The sequence below is a fragment of the Zosterops lateralis genome (genome assembly GCF_965231275.1).
Source record: "Zosterops lateralis genome assembly, chromosome: 18".
NCBI lineage: Eukaryota > Metazoa > Chordata > Aves > Passeriformes > Zosteropidae > Zosterops > Zosterops lateralis.
The window spans coordinates 9,924,552-9,947,558 of NC_139778.1; the positions used below are offsets into that span (position 1 = coordinate 9,924,552).

General features: G+C 48.9%; 1 protein-coding gene across 1 annotated transcript in view; it reads left to right on the plus strand.

Annotated features, from left to right (window-relative positions):
* Positions 1-23,007, plus strand: part of MAP2K6 (mitogen-activated protein kinase kinase 6) — a 49,079-nt gene that overhangs the window by 20,636 nt on the left and 5,436 nt on the right. The window contains exons 2-11 of the mRNA XM_083874421.1: positions 5,149-5,215; positions 6,430-6,478; positions 9,590-9,703; positions 11,062-11,181; positions 11,723-11,839; positions 12,906-12,957; positions 14,843-14,970; positions 16,116-16,193; positions 17,976-18,115; positions 21,160-21,205. Of these exons, the coding sequence (XP_083730547.1) occupies positions 5,149-5,215; positions 6,430-6,478; positions 9,590-9,703; positions 11,062-11,181; positions 11,723-11,839; positions 12,906-12,957; positions 14,843-14,970; positions 16,116-16,193; positions 17,976-18,115; positions 21,160-21,205 (911 nt within the window). The remainder of the gene's footprint in view (positions 1-5,148; positions 5,216-6,429; positions 6,479-9,589; positions 9,704-11,061; positions 11,182-11,722; positions 11,840-12,905; positions 12,958-14,842; positions 14,971-16,115; positions 16,194-17,975; positions 18,116-21,159; positions 21,206-23,007) is intronic.

Sequence of the window (23,007 nt, forward strand, 5' to 3'; positions counted from 1 at the left end):
CAGCGCAAAGCCTGGAGACTGGGGGAATGGGATTTTCCTTCAGAAGTCGAAGTTTATTTTCTGTGTGGGCAGCAAATTCCTCTGTCTTCCCTTTCTTTGTTATCCTCTGTTCTTTTCGCTGTGAAACAGTCGAGGTTTCCTTTTCAAATATTGATATTTGGGGATTGAAGGAGGTTAACAACATCCATCCCTGGGCTCCATCAGTGCCGGTGGGAAGAGCTTAATGAGCCCTTTGGAAGCTCATTTTCCTCCCCTCCCTCAGGAATTGGGTTTAAGACCTTCACAGGGAAGTATTTAATGTGTTTTCATTAAGCCAGGGTTTCTTTTTCCCGTCCCAGTTTTGCTCTCAGGCTCAGTTTGCTCCTCGGGGTTGCTCGGGCTGGTCCAAGCCCTGCAGGAGCCGTCGGGGTCGGTGCCGGGGCACGGGAGGTTCCAGTGATGCTGCAGCCAACTGCTGGCCTTGGAAGCAGAAAATCAGGGAGTCATTAAGGCTGGGAAAGCTCTCCCCAAGCTCATGGAACCCAAACATTAACCCAGCACTTCCAAGCCCACCACTGGACCACGGAACACTTCAGGGATGGTGATCCCACTGTGCCCTGGGCAGCTCTTCCAATGAACGTGTCCAGAGGAGGCAACAAAGCTGTGAAAGGATTGGAAAACAAGCCATATGAGGAGCGACTTTAGGAGCTGGGGGTGTTTATCCTGGAGAAAAGGAGACTCAGAGGTGACCTGATCACTCTCCACAACTCCCTGAAAGGTGGTTGTGAACACCTGGGGTTGGTCTCTTCTCCAGGCAGCACCGACAGAAGGAGAGGACATAGTCTCAAGCTGTGCCAAGGGAAATACAGGTTGGATATTAGGAAGAAGCTTTTCACAGAAAGAGTGATTAAATACTGGAATTATCTGCCCAGGGAGGTGGTGGAGTCACCATCCTTGGATGTGTTTAAAAGGAAACTGGATGTGGCACTTGATGCCATGATCTAGTGAGGTCTTTGGGCTGGGTTTGACTCAATGATCTTGAAGGTCTCTTCCAACCTACACATTCTGTGATTCTGTGAATGCCTCACCACCCTTTTGGTGAAGAAATTCCTCCTAATTTCTAATCTAAACCTCCCCAGGTACAGCTTGAGGCTGTTTCCTCCCATCCTGAGGTGGAATTGCTGCCTTGAGCAGTGCACTTGCAAGGAAGGCTCTGTAAAGGTGGCACCTTCTTCAGCCCCAGTCAGTTCAGTATTTATTTACTGTGGGTCAATTTTTGCTTAAAGAAAGTAGATTTAAGCTTCTGCTTAATGTCATAAAACCCTGGAAGTTTTGCTTATCTAAACTGGGTTCTGGAGATGTGTCTCAGCATCACTCCAAGCCAGGCTTGACTTTTTTCCCCTCTCAATTATTCTTAAAACTTGGCTTTGGAGTCAAGTGCTTGTGGATGTCTCCATGTGCCAAATTGCAGGGAGAGCTCTCAAACGAGCTTTAGCTCGAAGGCTCAGGGACCAGCAGGGCTCCAGGGGTTGTTTACACAGAAAATTCATATTTTTTTGGCTGTTGGGGAGGAGGAGATGTACGATCCCATCTGCTGAGCCACCAAGCAGAACCTTCTGCAGAAGGAGCCACATTTAGACTTTGTGCCGTGTGTGGTGGTTCACTGGGGCTTTCCTCACTGCAGATCCCAGGGGATTGCAGTAAAAACCCTCTGCACGAGTGGTTTGTGCTTTAGGATGGAATTTTGGTGTCCGAGGCACCTGGAGCCTGTTTTGAATACCTGGTGCCCACCATGGGTGGCAGTCCATGAGCTGGGGACTCCTTTATTTATTTCAGCACCTGCTTTTCTCAGATTTGCAATCTCCAAAAGCTCAATTTGGGGTTGAGACGGGCCCGTGGCTTTGCCCTTGCCACAAGTGACACAGACCAGCAGATCAACACACGCCGTGGTTTTGTCCAGGAAACAAAGCTAAAAATAGTCATGATCCACAAAAACCCTGTGGAAAATACCTGCTTTTCTTGTAGATGGAGCAGGTACCATCCCAAATTTGTGTGTTTCTTAAGCTGCCCCCACGTTTGGAGCTCCTGTGCAGAGGATTTTTAATATCATCTCCCCAAGCCGACGTCTGCTCTGGCAAGCTGGGGGATTTTATTTTGACAGCCAGACACTTGCTTGGCAGTTCCTATTGAACAGAGCTGATCTGGAGACTTCCAATTATTCTTTTCCTTTTTTTAAAAAGAGCCATTGTTAAGTATGTTTGTGTTTGGGGAGAAAGTCATTCGTTTGTGGAGCTGGGATTTGGGTGAAGGAGGATCCTGGTTCCTGCAGACTCTGGGGTGGCTCTGCTGCTTAATTCTGCTTTCAAAGCAGTGCCACGCTCAGGGTTGCTGAGGCTTCCTGCCCCAGAGGCTTGGAAAGATGAGTGCTTTGCATGTTGGAACAAAAGCAGCTCAGAGATTTGGCCTGATCCAGTTAAAATCCGTGAAATCGCCCGATTTCAGCCCAGGATTCATTAAATAACCACAGAGTCAGCACAATCCCCCCTCAGCACCTCTGGGTGCTGAAGGTGCAAGCCTTGCCCATGGCAATTCCCATTTCCCATCCCTCCTCCTGGTGCCATCACGAAATCTGTGTCTTCTTCAAGCTACTGCTGTTGCTTTCTGCTTTTCTTGAAAAGAAAACCCCAAAGAATGTCAAACCCTGCCCGTGCCTTGGCAGCTCGAACGCATGGACAGATTGTGCTTTAAAAAAATAAAAATGGCAGAGTTTCAAAATATTGTGTTCTGTGCAGAAGAGACAAGGAAAATAAACTCCCCAAAGTGCAGGTTTTATTTCCCCAGGAGGAAAGGCTTTTAGTGTTTATTTGGGTTTGGAGTTTTGCTCCCCTGGTTCTGCTGACACCATTGGTGAAGCACAATAAGATTCAACCTGTGCTGGGTCCAGTTCACATCAGCTTCATTTCCAGTGGGTTCATTTTCTCCCTCCCAGAGCAGGTTCCTCAGGCTCAGGGGCAGCACTTGGGGTGGTGGAAACAAAGCCATGAAGGATAAAATGGGAAAAAAAGGGGAATAACAGAGCAAACTTGTGCCTGTTTCTTGTTTGGTTTTGGTTTTGCCAAGGGTTGGTCCTTGGGGTGTGTCAGGAGGCAGCTGCTGAATGTTAATAGGGACAGTCCAGCCCTAAAAGAAGCAGTTTGGTGGATTTTTGTGTCTTTTTCCATGTGCAAAATCAGTTTGAAGCTGCTTTTCCTGTGCCTGTCTCGTTTCCTTAAGGATTCAGGCAGGAGGTCACTGGGATGGCAGCTCGGAAAATGCCAGAGGAGCAGGGACTGTGTTTGCCTGCACTGCCAGACCTGTCTTTTTGAGATTTCTTTGTTTGGGTAACGTGCCAACATCTCCCCATTTCACATCCCTCAGAGCTGAGGTGCACTGGGCAGGAAAAGGATGGAGCATCCAGCACAGCAGGGCTTGCTCCTCACTCCTTCCTTCTGGATACAGCTGGAAAACGGAGGAAAAGGGGGAGAGAGCAGCTCTGCTCACTGCAGGAATTCCTCCACTGGTTTTTAGAAGTTTTTTTTGCTTCTTTACACACCAGCTTTTATTTTTTGGGAAAACTCAGAGCTGTTCTTTGTGCTCTTCATGACCTTGCTGCTTTTATTTTGCTTTTCCTGTGTGGGCCTGGGAGCTCCTGGGAGCAGAGAATTGGCTTTTTTTTTGCCCCATTTTTCTTCCTCTATGTACATTCAGAGCTCTGTTGATTTCTAATCCCAGCAGTGAGTGTGAGCAGGGGTTTCCAATAAATGCTGTTCCCATGAGGTGTCAGTTGGGTTTTTGCAGCCTGTCCCATCCTGGAATGACTCTGTCAAAAGGAGAGAGCACAATCCCATCTTTTGGAGCAGACAAGAAAAAAAATACTAAAAAAACCACAAAAAACGCCACTAAAAAACAAAAAACAAACTTCAAATCTAAGCAAACAAACAAACAAACACTTCAAAAAACCCGAAACAAAACCAAAACAAACACCCCTCCAACAACAATGAGGAAAAAAACCCCACCCAACCCAAACCCCTAAAAAATAATTGCTAATCTGAATTGATTAATTGATTCCTAAAGGTCATTTTCCATCCTGGGTGCCTGCCCTTTGGTCCAGCACCCCTCTGGCACTGGGATGCACAGGCATCTATTGATGTGTCAAAAGGAAAAACAAATTCAGACGTGCACAGGTGAAGTCAGAGGGAGAGGATTGAGAATAGAGAATAAAACTCATCCTCAAAATAAAGAGTAATTGATAAAATGCTAGATTAAAAATGCTGAATGCCTAAATGTGATGCTTGTACCTTTTTTTTTTTGGTGGGGAGGGATGGAGCAGGGATTTTATCACCCAGCCAGATGTTTACCTTGGGGTTTGGTGACAGGGCTGATGCTTCCAGGTTATTTTCTCCCTGAATTTGAGCTGAAATGGGGCTGAATTTGTGCAGTCATAAAAAGGTTCTTGTGTTCCTCACTGTGCCTGGCTCTTGTGGCTGCTGGTTTGGACCCCCTTTCCCTTTCTCCCTTTCCAGGAGAGCTGCAGCTCAGCTGCCTCACATCTTGAGCTGCATCCAGCTCAGAAAAGCTTTGGCTGGTCAGTGTGAATAGAAACAAATGGCTTTGAAGCCTTGCAAACTTCAATTCTGCTCTATTTTTGCTGGGTTTGCATAACTTTAATGACCAGGAGGTGAAACATGCAGTTAAACAGAATCAGAATCTGCGCTTTCAGATGCAGTTTTAAGGAGATGTTTCGTCCTGCCAGGGTTTGAAGTCATGTATCTGGAATGGTTTTAAATCTGAGAAGTGTTTGAAGGGATCCTACGTGGGCAGGAGGAGAAATACCTTTCCCTTTGCATGTTCTCGTGGCCTGCCATTGCCAGAGCTCCTGCCTGTTTTCTGGACCAAGTTGGCAGCCAAGAGGTCGCAGGTTTAAATGAAACCTTGCTGAACAAAGGCACTTTATGTTTGAACTCTGTGCCCTGAGTCTGCCCCACCAGCCTGGCTGGGCATTGCTGTTAAATAAGGTCAACAAATACAGACAAGCTGTGCTTTGCAAATTAACCCCAAAGAAATCATAACAACAACAACAACGATGGAAAAAGTGCCTTCCTTTAACTCTGCCTCTTTCTTGTTTCGCAGGCAAGAAGAGAAACCCTGGGCTGAAAATTCCTAAAGAAGCATTTGAGCAACCACAGACAAGCTCCACGTAAGTCTGCAAACACTGGGGCAGAAGGAAAAGCAAACCACGAAGCTCAGCTGCCTCCCAGCCCTTGGCTGGCACCTGGAAGTGTCCAAATCCAAGCTGGATGGAACTTTGGGACAGTGGAAGGTGTCCCTGCCCATGGCAGGGAGTGGAATTAAATGATCTTTGAGCTCCCTTCCAACCCAAACCCATTCTGGGATTGTGTGATGATTTCACCACCCTCTGCCCATCCTGTGTCTCCTGTGCTGCTGAATGATGCAGCAAAAGCTAAAAAACCAGCATGGGCCCCCAGTTTTGACTGGTGTAGCACTTTGGCCACCAGTTTGAGTAGCAGGCATTTGGTCAAGGCATAAAAACTCCTCCCCTGCCCTGCCTGCTCAGCCTGGCAGAAGAAATCCCTGTTTTGAAGGCACTTTGTGCAACTCCAGCCTTGCTTGGCTTTCTTTGCTTCTGTGGGGATTGAGTGATTTCAGCCTGTTAACCTGTGCTCTGTGGCTGAGATGATGATTTATAGCAGGTTTAGATGTTCCTGCCCATTTAATCCATTTTTCATTCAGAGATTTGGTGTTTGCCACCTGCCTTGATTTCCCAGTCAATCCCTCTGGGTTCCTGCAGGAGGAGAAGAGAAATTGGCATTTCTGGCTGTGAGAAATGCCAATTGCAGTCACTTTTTTCCCTCAACTCTTTTTGAGGTGACTTTTGTTGATCCTGCCAAAGCCAGGAGGATGCAGGAGCTCCTGGTCTGGAGGTGTGAGGGGATGGCTTGAGGGTTGGATTTACTCACTGAGGGAAAATTGGATCTTTTGTTAACAGAATCACAAAGTACAGGTTGGGATGGGTCCTCAAGAATTGTCTGGTCCAACTTTTCTTGGTAACAATGTGGTAAAATCTTGGTCTAGACAAGATGGCCAAGGAACCTGTCCAGCTAAATCTTAAAGGTGTCCAGTATGGGGGAATCAACCACTTCCCTGGGGAGATTATTACAAGGGCTGGTTGTTCTCCCTGAAAACTTTCCCCTTGTGTCCAATAGAATCTCCCCAGAATTAACTTGTACCCATCACCCCATATCTTTTCCACCTGACTCCTTCTAAAAAGAAGTCTCCATCTCCTTTTAAATACTCTGTAGCCACCTTTTTAATAAAAAAAATGTGATGCCAGGGCCTTCTCTTCTCCTTTGCAGGGAATATTTTAAATCTTTTCCCTTTCCTTTCATGCAGGCCACCCCGAGATCTGGACTCCAAAGCCTGCATCTCTATTGGTGAGGAGGTAAGGCTGGGACACCTCTGACCATCCATCCTGGGCTGGCTGTTTGTGGGATTGCTTCACTTCACCCCCCCCCCCAAAAAAAAAAAAAAAAAGGGCAGATAATTAAATTTACAGCCTATTTTACCTGAAAGACAAAGCAGTTTTCTGGGTGAATAAAAAGCTGAGAAGATCCAACCTGGGAGCTGGGGAGCTCTGGGGGTTTGTCCAGCCAGAAATATCCAAGTGGCCCCTGGTGTTTGTGCTGTGCAGGCAGGGCTGTGGGTGGGAGCCCAGCTGGAGCTGCTGGGCTGGCACTGCCCTGCTGAACCTGCCCCCAGCACTGACCCTTTGCCTCCCATGACACGTGGGCTCCCTTCATATTTTCCACCATGGAAATTCCTTCCTCGCTGCACTGAGGTGCAGCTAATCCCCTGGAAATGGCCATTATATAGTGAGGAGGTTGCTGACAGAGTTGTTGGACTCTCCTCTGCAGTTTCTTTGCTGATTTAAAGCCTTCGCCCAAAAGATTTCTCTTTGCTAATGTTGAAGGTCATCTCTTCAAGAGCTGAACTCAGGGTAGATGTTCCTCCTCTGGAAGCATGGAAACCAGCCCACCTGAATGAAAAAAAATATCAGGGAAAAGAAAAAAAAACAAACCCCAGGACAGTTATTTTGACAAGAGAAAAAGGCACAGCAGAATTCAGAAAAGCAATTTAAAGCTGGACAATAAATTTATGAGGTGCAAAAGACAGGCCTTGGTGTCAGTGAGGTAATTTATGCAGTGAAATGCTAATCCAACAGTGGTTTAAAATGCCTGATTTTGGAGGCTTTCCTTTCATTTTACATTTTGTATTTCCCCTGGCTTGGAGCAGGGCCTGGGAGGTGGGAAGAGCGTGAGATGCAAAGTGGTGCAGCACGGAGGCAGAGAAAATGCCTGCACCAAGAAAATCACCTCTCCCCTGCAGTCCCAGGGGTGAGGGGAGGCTCCTGTGCTCCAAAAAGGCTCCCTGCAGGAGGCAGTGTGGCTGGGCTGGATGGTGCAAGGGGAACTCACACTTGCACACTCACACTTGCACACTCACAGCCCCAGAGTTCTCCAGGCACGGATCTGTGGCTGCCTCACGGGGATTGGCACACCTTGGCTTGTATTTCCCATGGATCTGTGACCTCTTTATCCAGCCAGAGTGGGCCCCAGCATTCCCTGAGCACTCCCCCTGATCCCAAGGGGAAGCCACTTCCCCTCTTCTCCCTTTAAACTCCTCTTGAGTCTCCTCAAACTCCTCTGTGTGAGGAGAACGCTCCAAGCGCATTTTTGGAGAGGCTCCTGGTGAGCAGCAGGAGCAGTGTCAGGCAGTCAGAGCTGCCCAAATCTCTGCTCTGACTCCCAAATGCTTGTCAGGGCTCCTTGTGCATGTTCCCAGAGCGTCTCCCTGCTCTCTGTGGCATCCTCAGCTGGCTCATTGCAGGGATTTTTCTGCTGCACCAGCAAAAAGCCGTGTGGGATCATTCCCTGGGAATCAGCTCATCCTCACCCACTGCAGGGGGATTGACAGCTGGGGTTGGACCAGTTGGACTCTTGCAGCAAGCAGAGTGCAGATTTGAAACATCCATTATTATTATTATTATTATTATTATTATTATTATTATTATTATAGTGGCTGCATGATATGGTGGCAGAAAGGAGAAGGGCAAGGGATGCAGGGTCCATACAAATCCATCCCTTGTGTAAAAGTAGGAGAAAATGATGATGGACAAAAGAAATCTTCCTTGATTTGAAAAGAGGGCACATTCAGCTGGTGTTTGGCCCCCTGCAGGTCTGGAGAAATAAGTTTTAAAAAACCTGGAGATGTTTCCATGATTGTTTGGGGAAGGAGGAGGATGGAAGGAAAATAAAATGAAGTAAAATTGATGATGATTCCTTGGGGAGAAGCTGCTGTGGTGTTTTCTATCCCAGCCCTCAGAGGATGGAGAGGCTGAAAGTGCTGCCAGCTGAAGGTGGCTGGGAGGGACAAGACAAGAGCATGGAGTGACAGGACAAGGGGAAGTAGATTCAAAAGGAAAAAGGGTAGGGTTAGACTGGTATTAGGAGAAAATTCTTCCCTGGGAGGGTGGAGAGGACCAGGCACAGGGTGCCCAGAGCAGCTGTGGCTGCCCCTGGATCCCTGGAAGTGTCCAAGGCCAGGTTGGACAGGGCTTGGAGCAGCCTGGGACAGTGGAAGGTGTCCCTGCCCATGGCAGGAGGATGAAATGAGGTGATCTTTAAGATCCCTCCCACACAAACCATTCCATGATTCCAGCTCAGAGGGCCCGGTGATCCATGATTCCAGCTCAGAGGGCCCTATGATCCATGATTCCAGCTCAGAGGGCCCTGTGATCCACGATTCCATGACTCTGGGCTGTGGGTGGCTGTCGGGCAGAGCATCCCATGGAAGGGATGGTCCTGCTGTGCCTGCCCTGCTCAGGATGCTCCTCACACAGCCTGGGCAGGGAGCATGGAGCAGATGGCCCCAGGTGGCCCCAGGAGGGGACAGGGACACAACTGATGCTTGTCAGGCACTGAATGGCTCATGGTGGTGCAGGGAGGAGCCCAGTGTGGGGTACTCAGCACACAGGACAGCTGTTACTGGACACAGAATTGAGTGTGGGGAGCAGGGCTGCAGCCAAGGACTGCTCCCACAGAGAAACCTCTGATCTGACATCTCTGCACCCCAAAATACTCACTGCTCCATGATTTCATCCACTGCTTCCTCTGCAGTGCAGAATGAGTGAAGTGACATCTCTGATCTCTTTTACTTCTGGGATATCAGAAGTTAATTTGACTTTTTACCCTGTTTGTCCTTCCACCCTTCCCCATGCTGTGCCTGTGATTTTATGACACAGTCCCACAAGACACATCCCCTCAGTGCTGTGGTGGTGGCTGACCCTCCTGCAGCTCTCTGTGATGCTGGGCAATTTAATTCTGTCCCATACCTGACCTCGAATGGCTTTGGCCAAGGAAGGAGATGAGTGTGACCTCTGTGTGTGCCCCGTTGTGGTGTTTGCACCTCCTCAGCTGGATGTGAGGGAGGATGTGCCAACTCAGGGCTGCACACACCAAACACCCAGGGGCCACTTTGGGCTTTTCTCCCCCAGAACTTTGAGGTGAAGGCCGATGACCTGGAGCCCATCTCCGAGCTGGGACGAGGTGCGTACGGGGTGGTGGAGAAGATGCGGCACATGCCCAGCGGGCAGATCATGGCAGTGAAGGTAGAGTGAGCCTGGGGGGTTCTGTCCTTTCTGGGGTGCTGGGCACGCTTGGAATCCCACCTTGTTCCTTCCCTGAGATTTGCTGCTTTCCTCGTGAAATCCTCTTCCCATGCAGGGCCTGAGATTTGGGTTATTTGGGTTATTTCACCAGGCGTTATTTGGGTTATTTGACCAAGAAAAGGGGGATGTTCCAGCATTGTAGTGCATCAGTCACACTGTTCACCTTTATCCACAATATTCCTGTTTCTCTAGGATTCAATACACCATCGTTTTTTCAATATACACATACATACAAATTTACATTATTTTTTCTGCTGTAGCTCCTCAGATTCACTTCATAATTATAAAGAAGAATAATAATTGCACAAAAGACTCTTCTCCATGTGGGACTTTTTCAGTTTCCCTGGGACAGGAAGTTTTTTGTTGGGATTTTCATGTTGAGCCTGCCACAGTGGGATCTTGACTCATGGCAGGCTCGTAGATACTATCATGAAAAGTTTTCATAACAGCAGCTTAGACTCATAAATTTGGAGATTAGGGAAATGGTCATGGGAAAAACTGTAGCTTGGGAAGGACCATTTTTTGCTTGGCTGAATTTTAGTTTCCTTTCAGAGTAAGAGAAAAGGATTTGGAAGCTCTGAGCAAACTCTTTGCTCCTCAGTTATGGGCAGAATTTTCAGTGGGTGCTGCCTGGGCCAGATCCCACAGCCTTTGTGCTTTGCATTTGGTCTTTTTGTTTGCTTTGGTGTTCACCGAACTGCCCAAGACCTCTCTGAGAGTGATGGAAGGTCTCAGCTGGGCATGGCAGGAGCATTCAGGCTCTCTGTGGTGCTGAGCAGTTTAATTCTGTCCCATAACTGACCTCGAGTGGCTTTGGCCCAGGAGCCTGGAAGATGTGTGTGACCTCTGCCTGCCCTGTTGTGGTGTTTGGCAGGTCTTCAGGTATTTCACATCAAGGACATCTCCTCCTGGGAGCCTGGGAAGTGCCACTTTCCCAAAGCCATGGGGAACCCATGGGTGCAGGGCTGGAGCCTCTCTTGTGCCCAAAACATGCTGATGTAACACATCTCCATTGGACTCCAAAAACCTCCAAGAGGAATTTGATTTCCTGCTCCTTTCCCCTCTCCCAAGCCACTTCTTTCTTTGGGCTCTTGCATAAAGAGTGGTGTTTGCAGGGAACAGCAAAGCCACCAGTGCTGAGAGGACCCCTGGGTGCTCCTGCCGTGGGTGCTGGGCTGGGGATGTGACAAAGCTGGTGACAAAGCTGGTGACAAAGGGGTGGCACTGGGGGGCTGGGGGGGTCCAGGTGTGGTGCCAAGGCCCTGGGACAGCCATCCCTGACACGCTGTGTGTTCCAGAGGATCCGAGCCACGGTGAACAGCCAGGAGCAGAAGAGGCTGTTGATGGATCTGGACATCTCCATGAGGACGGTGGATTGTCCCTTCACCGTCACCTTTTACGGGGCCCTTTTCCGAGAGGTGAGGCTCCTTGGGGCTCAATTCCCACTCCAGGGGTTTAATCTCCACCTGCTCACAGAGATTTGCTCAGTCCTGGCCTAAGGATTGTCCCTTACTGTGGCTGTGAGGGTGGGACAGCCACCACCAGCTCCCAGCCTGGTCCCACAGCGTTAAAATCACCCTGGCTTGGTTTCATCCATGGAGGAAAAGTGTGGAAAGCTCTGAAGAGCAGGATTTATTGAAGAGCTTTAAGCAGGGCTGAACTTTTCCTGGCTGGGCATTGGGAGCCTCAGTTCCTGATAAAGTTTCTGGGCTCCTAAATCACTGTGGCTCTGCTTTGGGAAGTGCCCTAAATGGTAGAGAATGTGAACATCACTGAATTCCTGATGCAGGGAAAAGAAAGCCCAGGACAGCTTTGCTGAATGGGTCCTAAAAAACAGGGGAGGGAAGGGAAGGGAAGGGAAGGGAAGGGAAGGGAAGGGAAGGGAAGGGAAGGGAAGGGAGAAGGAAAGAAGAGACACTTTGTTCCAATATCTGGGTATCTGCTTGCTTTGCTCTCCAGGGGGATGTGTGGATTTGCATGGAGCTGATGGATACCTCACTGGACAAGTTCTACAAACATGTCATTGACAAAGGTCTGACGATTCCCGAGGACATCCTGGGGAAAATCGCCGTCTCTGTGAGTAACAGCAGGGAGGGGAGGGGAGGGAAAGGAGGGAAAGGAGGGAAAGGAGTTGGTTTCTCTCCTAAGCCAAGCCTTACCTGACCCAAGCTCCCTGCTGTCTGTGCATCAGCAGGAGGCTGGTCCATGTGGCCATTCCCACAGCTGGCCTCACATGTCTGTGTGTTATTTATAATAAAAAATCAAATTATTTAAATAATAAATATAACAAATATTATTAAATAATAAATAAAAATAAGAATAATTAGCTTTATTAAATAATAAATTTTGTTAAATAATATTAATAATATTATTGACTAATATTAAAATATTCTTAAATAAGAATAATTAGTTTTATTTAATTCTATTTAATTATTTTATTATTACTTAAATATAAATAATAATAAATAAAATATAAAAAATATAATAAATAAATAAATAAATAAAATTATATATAAAATAATAAATAGTATATAATGAATATATAAATTATCTATATTATAGATATAATAGATTATGTCAAGTAATAATTGTAATTATAAATTATATGAATATATTATCACTTATAATTATAAATTATGTGAATGATTTTATTTACTTTTAGTGAATTAAGTTTATTATTAAATAAATAGAAATAAAAATTTATAATAAATATATAGATATATAAATAGTAAACATATTTATAATTGATAAATATAAATATATAATGAATAAATATAAATATACAAATAATAAAAACATTTATAAAATGAATATAATAAAGATATTATTTATATAATTTATATTATATGGAAGGGGTGTTATTAAGAGCTGTTATTTCTAAGCCATAAATGTGCCCGTCCATGCCCATGATGCAGAGATGGCCCAGGTGAGATGTGCCCAGGCTCCTGCAGCTCCTTTCCCTTCACATTGGGGTCCTGGAGCCCCCAGGAGGATCCCTGGGTGCCCACCCACACCTCAGGGTGCAGAACTCATGGGGAATGTGGTTTCCTGCCCTCCAGGCAGCCTTAGGGTGCAGCCAGGTATCATTTCCTCCTCCTGCTGCTGCTGCCAGCTGAGATTGACTCTGGGTTTGTCGTTTCAGATTGTAAAAGCACTAGAACATCTCCACAGTAAACTCTCCGTGATCCACCGAGGTGAGTGCCAGGCACACACTGCCCTCCCTCAGCCTGCCAAGGGCTCCCAAATCCCAAAATACCCCAGATAAAGTGAGCCTTGGAGAGCAGAAACACTCCCCAGCATCCCATGACTTGTAGCAAACCCAGGCAGAGGGGATGGCTGCTGTGTGCTCATTAAAAATCTGCCTGCTGCTCCCAGGGTTTCCCTGAAGTGCAGGAGAAGGGGTTGGCAGAGGAAGGGCTGTTTCCCTGGGCTTGCTTTCCCCTAAATCCATGATCTGCTTCATCACCTGGGTGAAATTCAGGCTTTTCTCCTTCACCTTGGGAAGCTTTGGGGCAGGCTCAGCCCAGCTTTGTCCAGATGTGCAGTGAGAGGGATCTCCCTGCCAGCCTCATCCTCCTGCACTGCTCCAGCCATCCTCACCCCTTCCATCCATGAGCTGCCCTGGGCACCAGTGCAGCAGAGCAGTCTGACACCTAAACCAGCCTCAAATGAAAGCAGAAATTCCTTCCTTAAACTCTTCTGACGTTCTTTTCCCCTGTGGAGCATCTCAGAGCTGCTCTGAGCACACTCAGAAACAAATTTGCAGTTTCTGCTTGACACCTTCATTTTTAAAGGGTGATTTTCAATTTGTGATGAGGAGGAAAGAGCCCTCCCTGAGTGCCTGGGAAGCAGCAGAGTTCAGCTGGAACAGGCAGTGGCACTGGCTGTGTTTTTCCTGTGCCTGGGGGTTGAGTTTCTGCCTCCCATGTCACAGGAGGTGGAAAACCCTTCTTGGCTGCTGAGTTTCTGTGTGTACTTGTTTGATTTCCACTGAAAAAACTGTCTTGATTTCAGCGTAGGAACAGATGGGTGAGGATTTTGGATACCTGAGGCTTTTGATTGCAGAATGCTGATTAGAGAGCAGATGTTAATGAGCTGTAAACACGCACTTCTAATAAGCAGGACTCAAACACAGCCTGTGACATCCTTCAAAGGGGCTCTCAGCTTTGTGTTTAATTCTTCATCATGTGGAGACAGAGCATCTTCAGGAAACGACCTGTTATTTCTGGGTGGCAGCAGGGAAAGGATTTGCTCCCTTTGGAGCATCCCAGAGAAAGCAGAGTCACCTGTGCTGAAATTCCATTTGGGATTAGTCTCACAGGGCAATACTCTGCTCTGCAGGGAAACACCTCCATGCTCTGCTGGGTGTGACTCCCTGGCATCTCTGGGTGCCTCCATTTCCCTTTCTGCTGGGGGTTGTAGGTGCCCTCACGAGCCTGTGAACACACCAGGGATTTGTAAACCCACGATGGGAAGAGATAAATAGATAAATGAGACTCTGGCCTGGTTTCCATGGGGTGTGGAGCTCCCACTCTGCTGCTGCTGCTGCTGCTGCTCACGCTGCAGTCAGGCTTTGTATCCTTAAAATCAGAGGCCATTTCTGAACCTTTGATCCTTGGCTCACTTCACTGCTCCCTCCTTGCCCTGCAGCCCTTTCACCCTTTGCTGCTCCCACATCTTTCCCCTGTGGGTTTTTCCTTTTGCTGCCGCAATTCCAGACACCCCATGAGATCACCCCCAGCCCTGCTGAGCTGCTCCCTGGGAGCTCCCTGACCACTCCCCGAGCAGTGGGATGAGATGGTGACAAGCAGAGTCACCTCCTGCTGCCCTAAATCAGAGAGGGGGAGTGTGTGAGTGAAGGGACACTGGCAGGACACATGACAGGCCCATGAGGCTGTCACCTGAACGCTCCAGAGCTGCAGCCAGCGGGTTTTTGGCACGCCTGGAGCACTGGGCTCTGCTGAGCTCTGCTGAGCTCTGCTGGGCTGCCCTCTGCTGCTGGGACCTTCTATGGCTGCTTGTGGCTTGGCCCAGCCACCCCCACGTGTCAGTGACTGTGGTCTGTGTTCCTTCTTGCAGATGTAAAGCCCTCTAACGTGTTGATCAATACGCAGGGGCAGGTGAAAATGTGCGATTTTGGGATTAGCGGTTACCTCGTCGACTCTGTTGCTAAAACCATGGATGCAGGATGCAAACCCTACATGGCTGTAAGTGGAGAAGCTGCGTGGGGAGCAGCCAGAGGAACATGAGCCCGGGGGAAAGGATCAGCCTCCTTCAGGCATCTCTCCTGGGGATTCCTTTGGGAAGATGCAGCCCTGGAGTTCAGGGATAGAATCCCCTTGGGAGGGGAGACAGATCTCGTGGCTCAGATCACATCTCCTGCTGCCTTCTCGCCTGCCTGTGACCTTGGGGAAGGCTCTGGAACTGCTTCCTCTTGCCTGATTGTCATTTTCCCCGTGGGGACAGCAGTACTTAGCATGAGGAGGAGAAACTGTCCATCCTCACCCCTTCCATGAGCTTCCCTGTGCAGCAGAGCACTCTGACACCTAAACCGGCCTCAAATGAAAGCAGAAACTCTGTGTTTCTCTCCTGGAAGCTGCTGTGCAGGATTCACCCTTTGTAGAACACCTGAACAGGGTGAAAACAGTCCTGGAGAGCTGAGGCTTGTCAGCCCCTTTGTGCCAGCTGTGCCAGCTCAGCTCCAGCCCCTGGTGCAGGTGCCACCTGTTTCTGGTGACCCATGTCACTGATGCCTTGAGGGGCTCCCTAGAACAGAGGCCAGACAGAGTTAAAGGGATAAAGTGGGTATTTATTGAACATGCCTTCAGAGGATTCACCTTGGGCAGGACAAGAGCCTGGCCAGGGCTACACCCAAGATGGACAGTGGGTCACGAATTTTCACACTTTTATAAGTTTTGGTCCATTTCCATATTTGGGTTAATTGTCTAATTCCAGCTCCAGGCTGCGCAGTCCCATCCTCCCAGTTTGCTCTCCTCAGTTCACTGTTGTTTGCACTTTTTGGGCCTGAAGCTGCAATGCTGTCCTTGGTTCTGGGGCTGGAAAAGGATTGTTTTGTTTAAACTGTGAGGAGAACTTGCTCACACTTTATATAAAATTCAGAGTTATATACCAATGCAGTGCAAAATCTGGAAAATAGGAAAGCTAAAACTTAAGGCACCACCTTTACTGGTGAGGGTGGGGAACCAACTGGGCCCAGCACAACCAGGAGGGCAAGGTGGGCTCAGGGTTGCTGGGCTGGCACCCTGAGAGACCCACCCTGGGTGACCCACCCTGGGCGTGGGCAGGGCACTGGGGCTGTCCCTGCTCCTCACCCTCCTCTCTCTGTTGGCAGCCCGAGAGAATTAACCCGGAGCTGAACCAGAAGGGATACAGCGTCAAATCCGACATCTGGAGCCTGGGCATCACCATGGTAGGGTCACCTGGGGGCTGCCAGGGGGGTTTGTGGGTTCATTCTCCTCCCCACAGGGAGCTGGAGGAGCTCAGGAGGGCACAGGGAATAATATGCCACAGTGCAGTAATGTATTTAATTAACTTAGACTGCCATGTGCTCTAGTTAAACTGCTTGTAGGTATTTTTATCAAACCCTCGGAAATTCATCAAGGTTACTGAGATATAAACAGCATTAAATTAAGAGAGAAGAGCTTAAAAAACAGAATACTAAAAATGCAATAGATAAAAGAGACCCAATGTAATGACAGACTGTGACCAATCATGTATCCAGGAAAATGTGTACTGAACTGATTGAAGCACCAATCAAATAATGTATAATCACGTAAACAACTAGTCTTAAAATGTATAAAAAGAAGCTTAATGTAAATAATAAATTGGCTTCTGCCTAATAATATTAGTTAGAAGCTGCAGTCATATTAGTAGAGAAGTCCTGAGCTGCCCAGGTTGGAGGGAAGCAGGAGGGAGCTGCTGTGGGCTGTGGGGGCTGCAGCTGCCGGGAGATGGCAGCATGGGCTAAGGCACAGCACACGGAGCAGGCTGGATTCCCGGCACAGACACTGCTCCCAGCACTCAGCAATTCACAGAGGCCTCCTCGGGAGAGCACGGACACTCTGCTCTCAGGGGCAGGGTTTTTGGGGAATCCATCTGCTCCTGCAGTTACCCTGTGCAGGGTGGGGCTGGTTTAACTCCCAGCCTTTGTGGGGCTGGTTTGAACTCCCAGCCTTTCCCCAGGAGGTGTCTGACACTGAGGGGTGACAGGGGATTGCTTCTGGAGCTGGCTGGGTCTCCTCCAGCCCCTCCTGATTGCTGGGGGAGGATAAGCAATGTGTTGTGGGGTGAGGAAATCATGGAATCACAGAATGGGTTGGGTTGGAAGAGGCCTTAAAGATCATCTCATTCCACCCCCTGCCATGGGCAGGGACACCTCCCACTGTCCCAGGCTGCTCCAAGCCCTGTCCATGGACACTGCCAGGGGTCCAGGAGCAGCCACAGCTGCTCTGGGCACCCTGTGCCTCCCCATCCTCACAGGGAAGAATTCTCTCCTAATATCTAATCTATATATATCTTTACATCTAGATATATCTTTATATCTATATATATGTATCTATATATAGATATATGTTTATATATTAAATGTATATAATATATAATAGATGTGTATATAATATATAATCTATATATATGACATATATTTTATAATATATATTATATATAATATATATAAATTATCTATCTAGCTATATCTTTTAGTTCAAAACCGACCCCCTTGTTCTATCACTGTTTGCCTGTGTCAAAAGTCACTCCCCCTCCTTCCTAGAAAGCCCCTTTAGGTACAGCAAGGGGTTCTGAGATCTCCTTGTAACAACCCCACCTCCAGGCTGAACAACCCCACTTGTGTGGAGCCTACACACGTCTCTATCCCAAACCCATGGGGTGGTGGGCTGTGGGGTGAGCACCCCAATGCTGCGCAGGGTTCTGTGTCCCCAGATCAAGCTGGCTATCTCAAAGGTGTGGGATGGGCTGTGGGGTGGACACTGGTGCTGAGCAGGGCTGTGTGTCCCCAGATCGAGCTGCCCATCCCAGGGTATGGGGTGGGCAGACTGTGGGGTGAGCAGCCTGTGCTGAGGAATGAGCTGTGTGTCCCCAGATCGAGCTGGCCATCCCAAACCCATGGGGTGGGCAGGCTGTGGGATGGGCTGTGGGGTGGACACTGGTGCTGAGCAGGGCTGTGTGTCCCCAGATCGAGCTGGCCATCCTGCGCTTTCCCTACGACTCCTGGGGGACGCCCTTCCAGCAGCTCAAGCAGGTGGTGGAGGAGCCGTCGCCGCAGCTCCCGGCAGAGAAGTTCTCGGCAGAGTTCGTCGATTTTACCTCGCAATGGTAAAATTCCCTCTTTTCCCTCACTTCCCCCTGGCCCTGCTCACCTTTACCCTGCTCGGGCCTCTCTGTAGTAGAGGGAATACAGGTGACCTCGCTCCTGATAAGTGACAGCTGTGTTATTTAACCTTGCCCCTGATCAGTAACAGCAATATCCAAAAAGGGTGAGATAAAAGAGAGGGTGAGCTGGTAAGGGGAGGATCATCATGGAGAAGGAACTTGGGGAAGCAGGAAAGAGAGGATCGTGAAGCAGGATCACTGCTGTGATTCTCTCTCAGTTAGAGCCTGTTGCTGGAACCTGCAGTCACAGTCTGGCTAGGTAAAAGCCTGCTTTCAGAGTCTGCAAATAATACATGTAGACATAGTTTAGCAGGAAATAACCAGCAGACAGAGGCTGCAAGGGAAACCTACAGCAGGAGCTTGCTGCAGCCACAGTCAGGGAATAGTTAAGACTTAAGATGCCTAAGCCGTGAAGAGGAATAATCCAGGACCCTTTTTATGCTCTGCTTAACAAGGAGTCTGTCCCTTGCCTCATTTTTACCCTCTAATAAGAGGGGCTGCTGCAACAGCTCTCAAGCCTCACTTTTGGGAAGAACATTCCTTTTGAGAAGTGCTGGGTCTCTGTGCCCTCACTGAGCTCTGTGCAGGTGCCTGGCACCAGTTTTGGGCAGAACATTCCCTTTGGGAATTGCTGGGCCCCTGTGTCCTCACCGAGCTCTGTGCAGGTGCCTGGCTCTGTGCAGGCACAGCAGTGCTGGTGGCAGCTCTGGGGCTCTGTCACAGGAACAGGCTGAGCTGCTTTGAGGGGACACACAGGATTTAGGATTGTCCCCACACCAGCAGCACAGAGGTGCTGTGAGCCAGGCAGCTCCTGTCCCTGAGTCTGGGAAGGGCAGCAGGGCATGGAGTGGCTGCATCCTCTCTCAAGGGACATGGCTCTGTCCCCTGAGGGCAGATTTTACCCCGTGGTGGCCCCTCTGGCTGGTGTCTGTCCCTCTCCTGGGGCTGCTGCTCCCCTGGGAGCTGGAGCAGCAGGAGCATTTGGCTGTGCTGTAGGAAAGGGCTGGAGCAGCCCTGGTGCTGTGCTGCACACAGAGCTCAGGCAGCCCCCAGCACAGCCTGCCCTGGCCCTGGCTCCCTCCAGCTTCCCTCAAAGCCAGCAGGATTTGATTTTCCAGGGCTGCAGTGCCACCCACCCTCCTGCCAAGCTGGCAGCTGTGTCTGTGTGGTGCCCACAAAGGATGGCAGATGGACAAACAGAAATGTGAGACTGTTCCCGAGCTGCCAGCGCCGGCTCTGCTGACCCACCAAGGGAATTATCAGCTGCTCCTCCTGGGAACTCTCAGTACCCGTGTTTAGATTCTTCAGAGTCTTGCTCAAACACGTTTTCATGTCCCTGTGGTCCAGCTGCTCAGCTCCTGAGCCACGCTGGGGAATACCTGCCATGCCCACTGTGCCCTGGGTGCGGGAGAGGTGGGAGCTGCCTCGGAAAAACCCTCCCATGAGATGCCCCCCGTTCTTGCAAGGCCCACACTGAGGTTTTGGAGCAGCTGCTGCTCCTGCAAACAGTGCTGCTGGCTCTGCTGTTTGCCAGCTGCCTGCTTGTGCCAGGCAGGCTGTTCCTCTCTGAGGGATTTGCTCTTCCAAGCCCCTGTGCGTTGCAGCTCAGGCCGTGGCTGCTTTAGGAGTTACATCCACAGCTCCTTTGGGGAGCACGTGGTGATTCCTGTCTTTGCAAATCCTCCAGGGTCACTGAAGATCCCTCACTGCCAGCAGAGTGGCAGGGACTTGGAGTGGTGAACTTTGCACCAATTTTGTGCAGAGGACTTGGAATGGTGAACTTTGCACCAATTTTGTGTTCCTGGGGTCTGGGAATTCCTTCTGACACCAGACCAGGTCACAGCCACTCTGTATCAAGCCAGGCTTAGGACTGTGTTTATCCATCTGCTGTCTGGGGCAGTGAAGTCTGATCACCTGTAGGCACTGCAGGAAGATTTCTGGGATATCTGAGTCAGGACCAGATCCCAATATAACTCCTCATTCCTGAAAATTTACATTGATTTCAGTAACTTATCGCCAGATTTCCTGCTATTAATAACCTGGGGATGAATTTGTTTTGTAGAGGGTCTAAATTAAGAGGATTACACCAAATCTGGACACAGCTAACCTTCAAATTCACCTTGTCATCTTGGCTGGGGCAGCTCCTGGGCTGGGAGGATGTGACACATCCCGTACCTTCGGGCCGGTGATATTGGCACGTATCGGGCCCGGGTTCCTCTGTTCATTCACAACATGACACTGAACACGAGCCCTCTACACACAGCAAGCAGGAAATATCTATTCAGTGTGTGTCCTCTGCTTCCTCTGGGGCGCAGCAAATCCCAGCAGAGGTTCTCACTTTTGTTTTGCTCAGTGTGACACCTTTTCCCCGCCACCGCCGCGTACGTGTGTGAAGATCTTTTCAAGTCGCTCCAAGTGTCTTTCCCCTAAATACACTGCCAGGAAGTGAGTAGAGATTACGTCCTGTCTTTTAAAAAGCTATTTTCTGCTGGAGGGAAACCAAAATAACTTGCAGCTACAACCCTCCAGGGCCATCTGTTGTAGGAGAGGAGAAAAAAAGGATGTCCCATGGAAGCGTCCCCGCTGATAACGGCGCGGTGATAAACAAACAGTTGTACACGTGCTCTGCAGCCACTCAGTCACTGCTCCCAGGCAGAGCCTGGGGCCTCAATCCATTCCCTGAGTCACTGGCCTGCTGGAGAGCACCCAAACTCCCAGTTGGACCTGGTCCCCAGCAAGAGGCAGTGTTTGAAGTGGTGGTTGTGGTAGCTCCAGATCCCTTGGTGGACATTGAGCTCTTGTGCCCAGCACTGTTGGTTGTCGCTGTCCTCGAGGCCTAAATTGTTTCCCCAGCTTGGATGAGTAGCTGAACAACATCTGCAGAGCCTTTAAACCTTACCTTTGTCATGGTGTCACTTTATGGCCTTTACTTAAATTGCTGACAGAATGTAAATTCTATTTTTTTTTCTTTTTCTTCCCAATTAAAGCTTGAAGAAGAATTCCAAAGAACGGCCAACATACCCAGAGCTTATGGTGAGTGTGGCTGCATCAGGCAGTGTGTTCAGAGCTGGAATGGGTCACAGTGAGGTGCTGAAGGCAGAAATTCCAGTAGTGATGGTGTTTGGGGATGCTTTGCATCTCTCTTTTCATACCAGATGGGAGAACTGGGACACTTCAGAGTCCTGGGAGGGTGGCTGCAAATCAGAGATGCTCTTTGAAATCTCAGCCAGGTGCTTTTCCAGTCAGATCAAGGGAGAAAATACATGTTAAAGCAGGTAATGGACAAGAATGAGGCTGTGAAGGATCAGTTGGTGAGGCTCAGATCCTCCTCTGGGGTTTGTGTGATCAATTCAAACACCTGATTGGCCACAGATGGTCAGTGGCCAACTGGGCTTTGCTGCTTTGGAGAGGATTTTTGGACAGAGAAATTCCTGGATGTTGGGGACAGAGATGAGTCTGTGGCTAATAATTCTGGTTATTGAATTTTATCTGCTGCCTAGAGACTGTTTACTGGGAGGGATGACTGAGGGAGAACTAAGGAGGAAAATGCCAATAAATGTTGGTGACAGGGGAAGTGCAGGGCACTGCTCTGTGTCCAGCCAAATCTCTGAGCCAGATTTTTCTGCTTGGCTCCACAGCCTCATAGCCTCTCTCCCTCCCTCTCTCTCTCTCTCTCTCTCTCTCTCCTGACTTTCTGGTATTGATCCTGGTGCTCCTAAAAGCTGGGAAAAAGCAGGAGAGCTCAGGAAGTTGGTGCTTCACTCCTGCAGACATTTCATCCTTTTTTACTCTCACACAATTCGCAGCTTTCCAAAGGCAGGAAGGTGCCTAAATTTGTTTTTTCTGAAGATCCTGACCCTGCATTCCCACCCCTGGATTAAGACCACCTGGATTAAGGGTGGAAAGTGCTGCAGGATTTCTTTAGGCACTGGTATTCCCTACCCCACAATTTTTGGGAAACACATTCTGCCACCAGAGGGTCAGACCCATCACCACCTCACACCTTCTTCTCAGAGGTGAGAAGGTGCCAGGTTTAAGGTGATTTTTACCTGCTGGAAATCCACGACCCCTGAGTTATAAGCAGTGAATAATTCCCCTGGCATTTGGTGCTGGGCCCTTTAATGCAATTAAACTATAAATAGATCTGATTGACACACAGCTTGCTCCCAGACTGCTTTCAAACAAAGGGAGACCTGAGATTTATGGCTTTTTTTTGGGGGGGGAGGGGGGTGTATATTATTGAATAAATCCATCTGTATATTTTAAACAAATTTCTGCACTTTGCCAAATGGCCTTTTATCAAAAAAGGTTCACCGAAGCAGCTCCGTCTGCAGCAGCATTAATACCCATTGGCAAGGGAGAGCATTTCTATTGAATTAGCTTCTTGGATCACCCCTGCAGAGTACCTCAATGCTGTGGTATTTTATGGCTGACAGGGATGTTGTGAGGTCCTGTGGTTGAGGGTTGCTGTTTTGTTGGGGTTTTTTTCCTCTCTCTCATGGCATTAAGTTGCGGCGCTGGATTGGACTTGTCATTTAGACCAAGGCTGCTCCCTTGCTTTCCTGTGGAATTGAGGTTTCTCATGGAAAATATGACTCTGGGCTATCTTGAGCATCAGGAAAGCTGATAGGGGGGTGCTTAATTTCATTTAAAAAACCCACTTCCCCAGGTGAAGTGGAGCGTGAAACTACTGCAGGAGCGGGTGGTCTGCACGCCCTGCCTGGGACAGGGGCTCTGTGCCAGGCTCAGGGCTTGGCTCCCCTGGGCCACAGCCTGGAGGGCACTGCTGCCACCCCTGGCACATCTTTGGGTGTTTCCAGGCTGTGGTAGGAGTG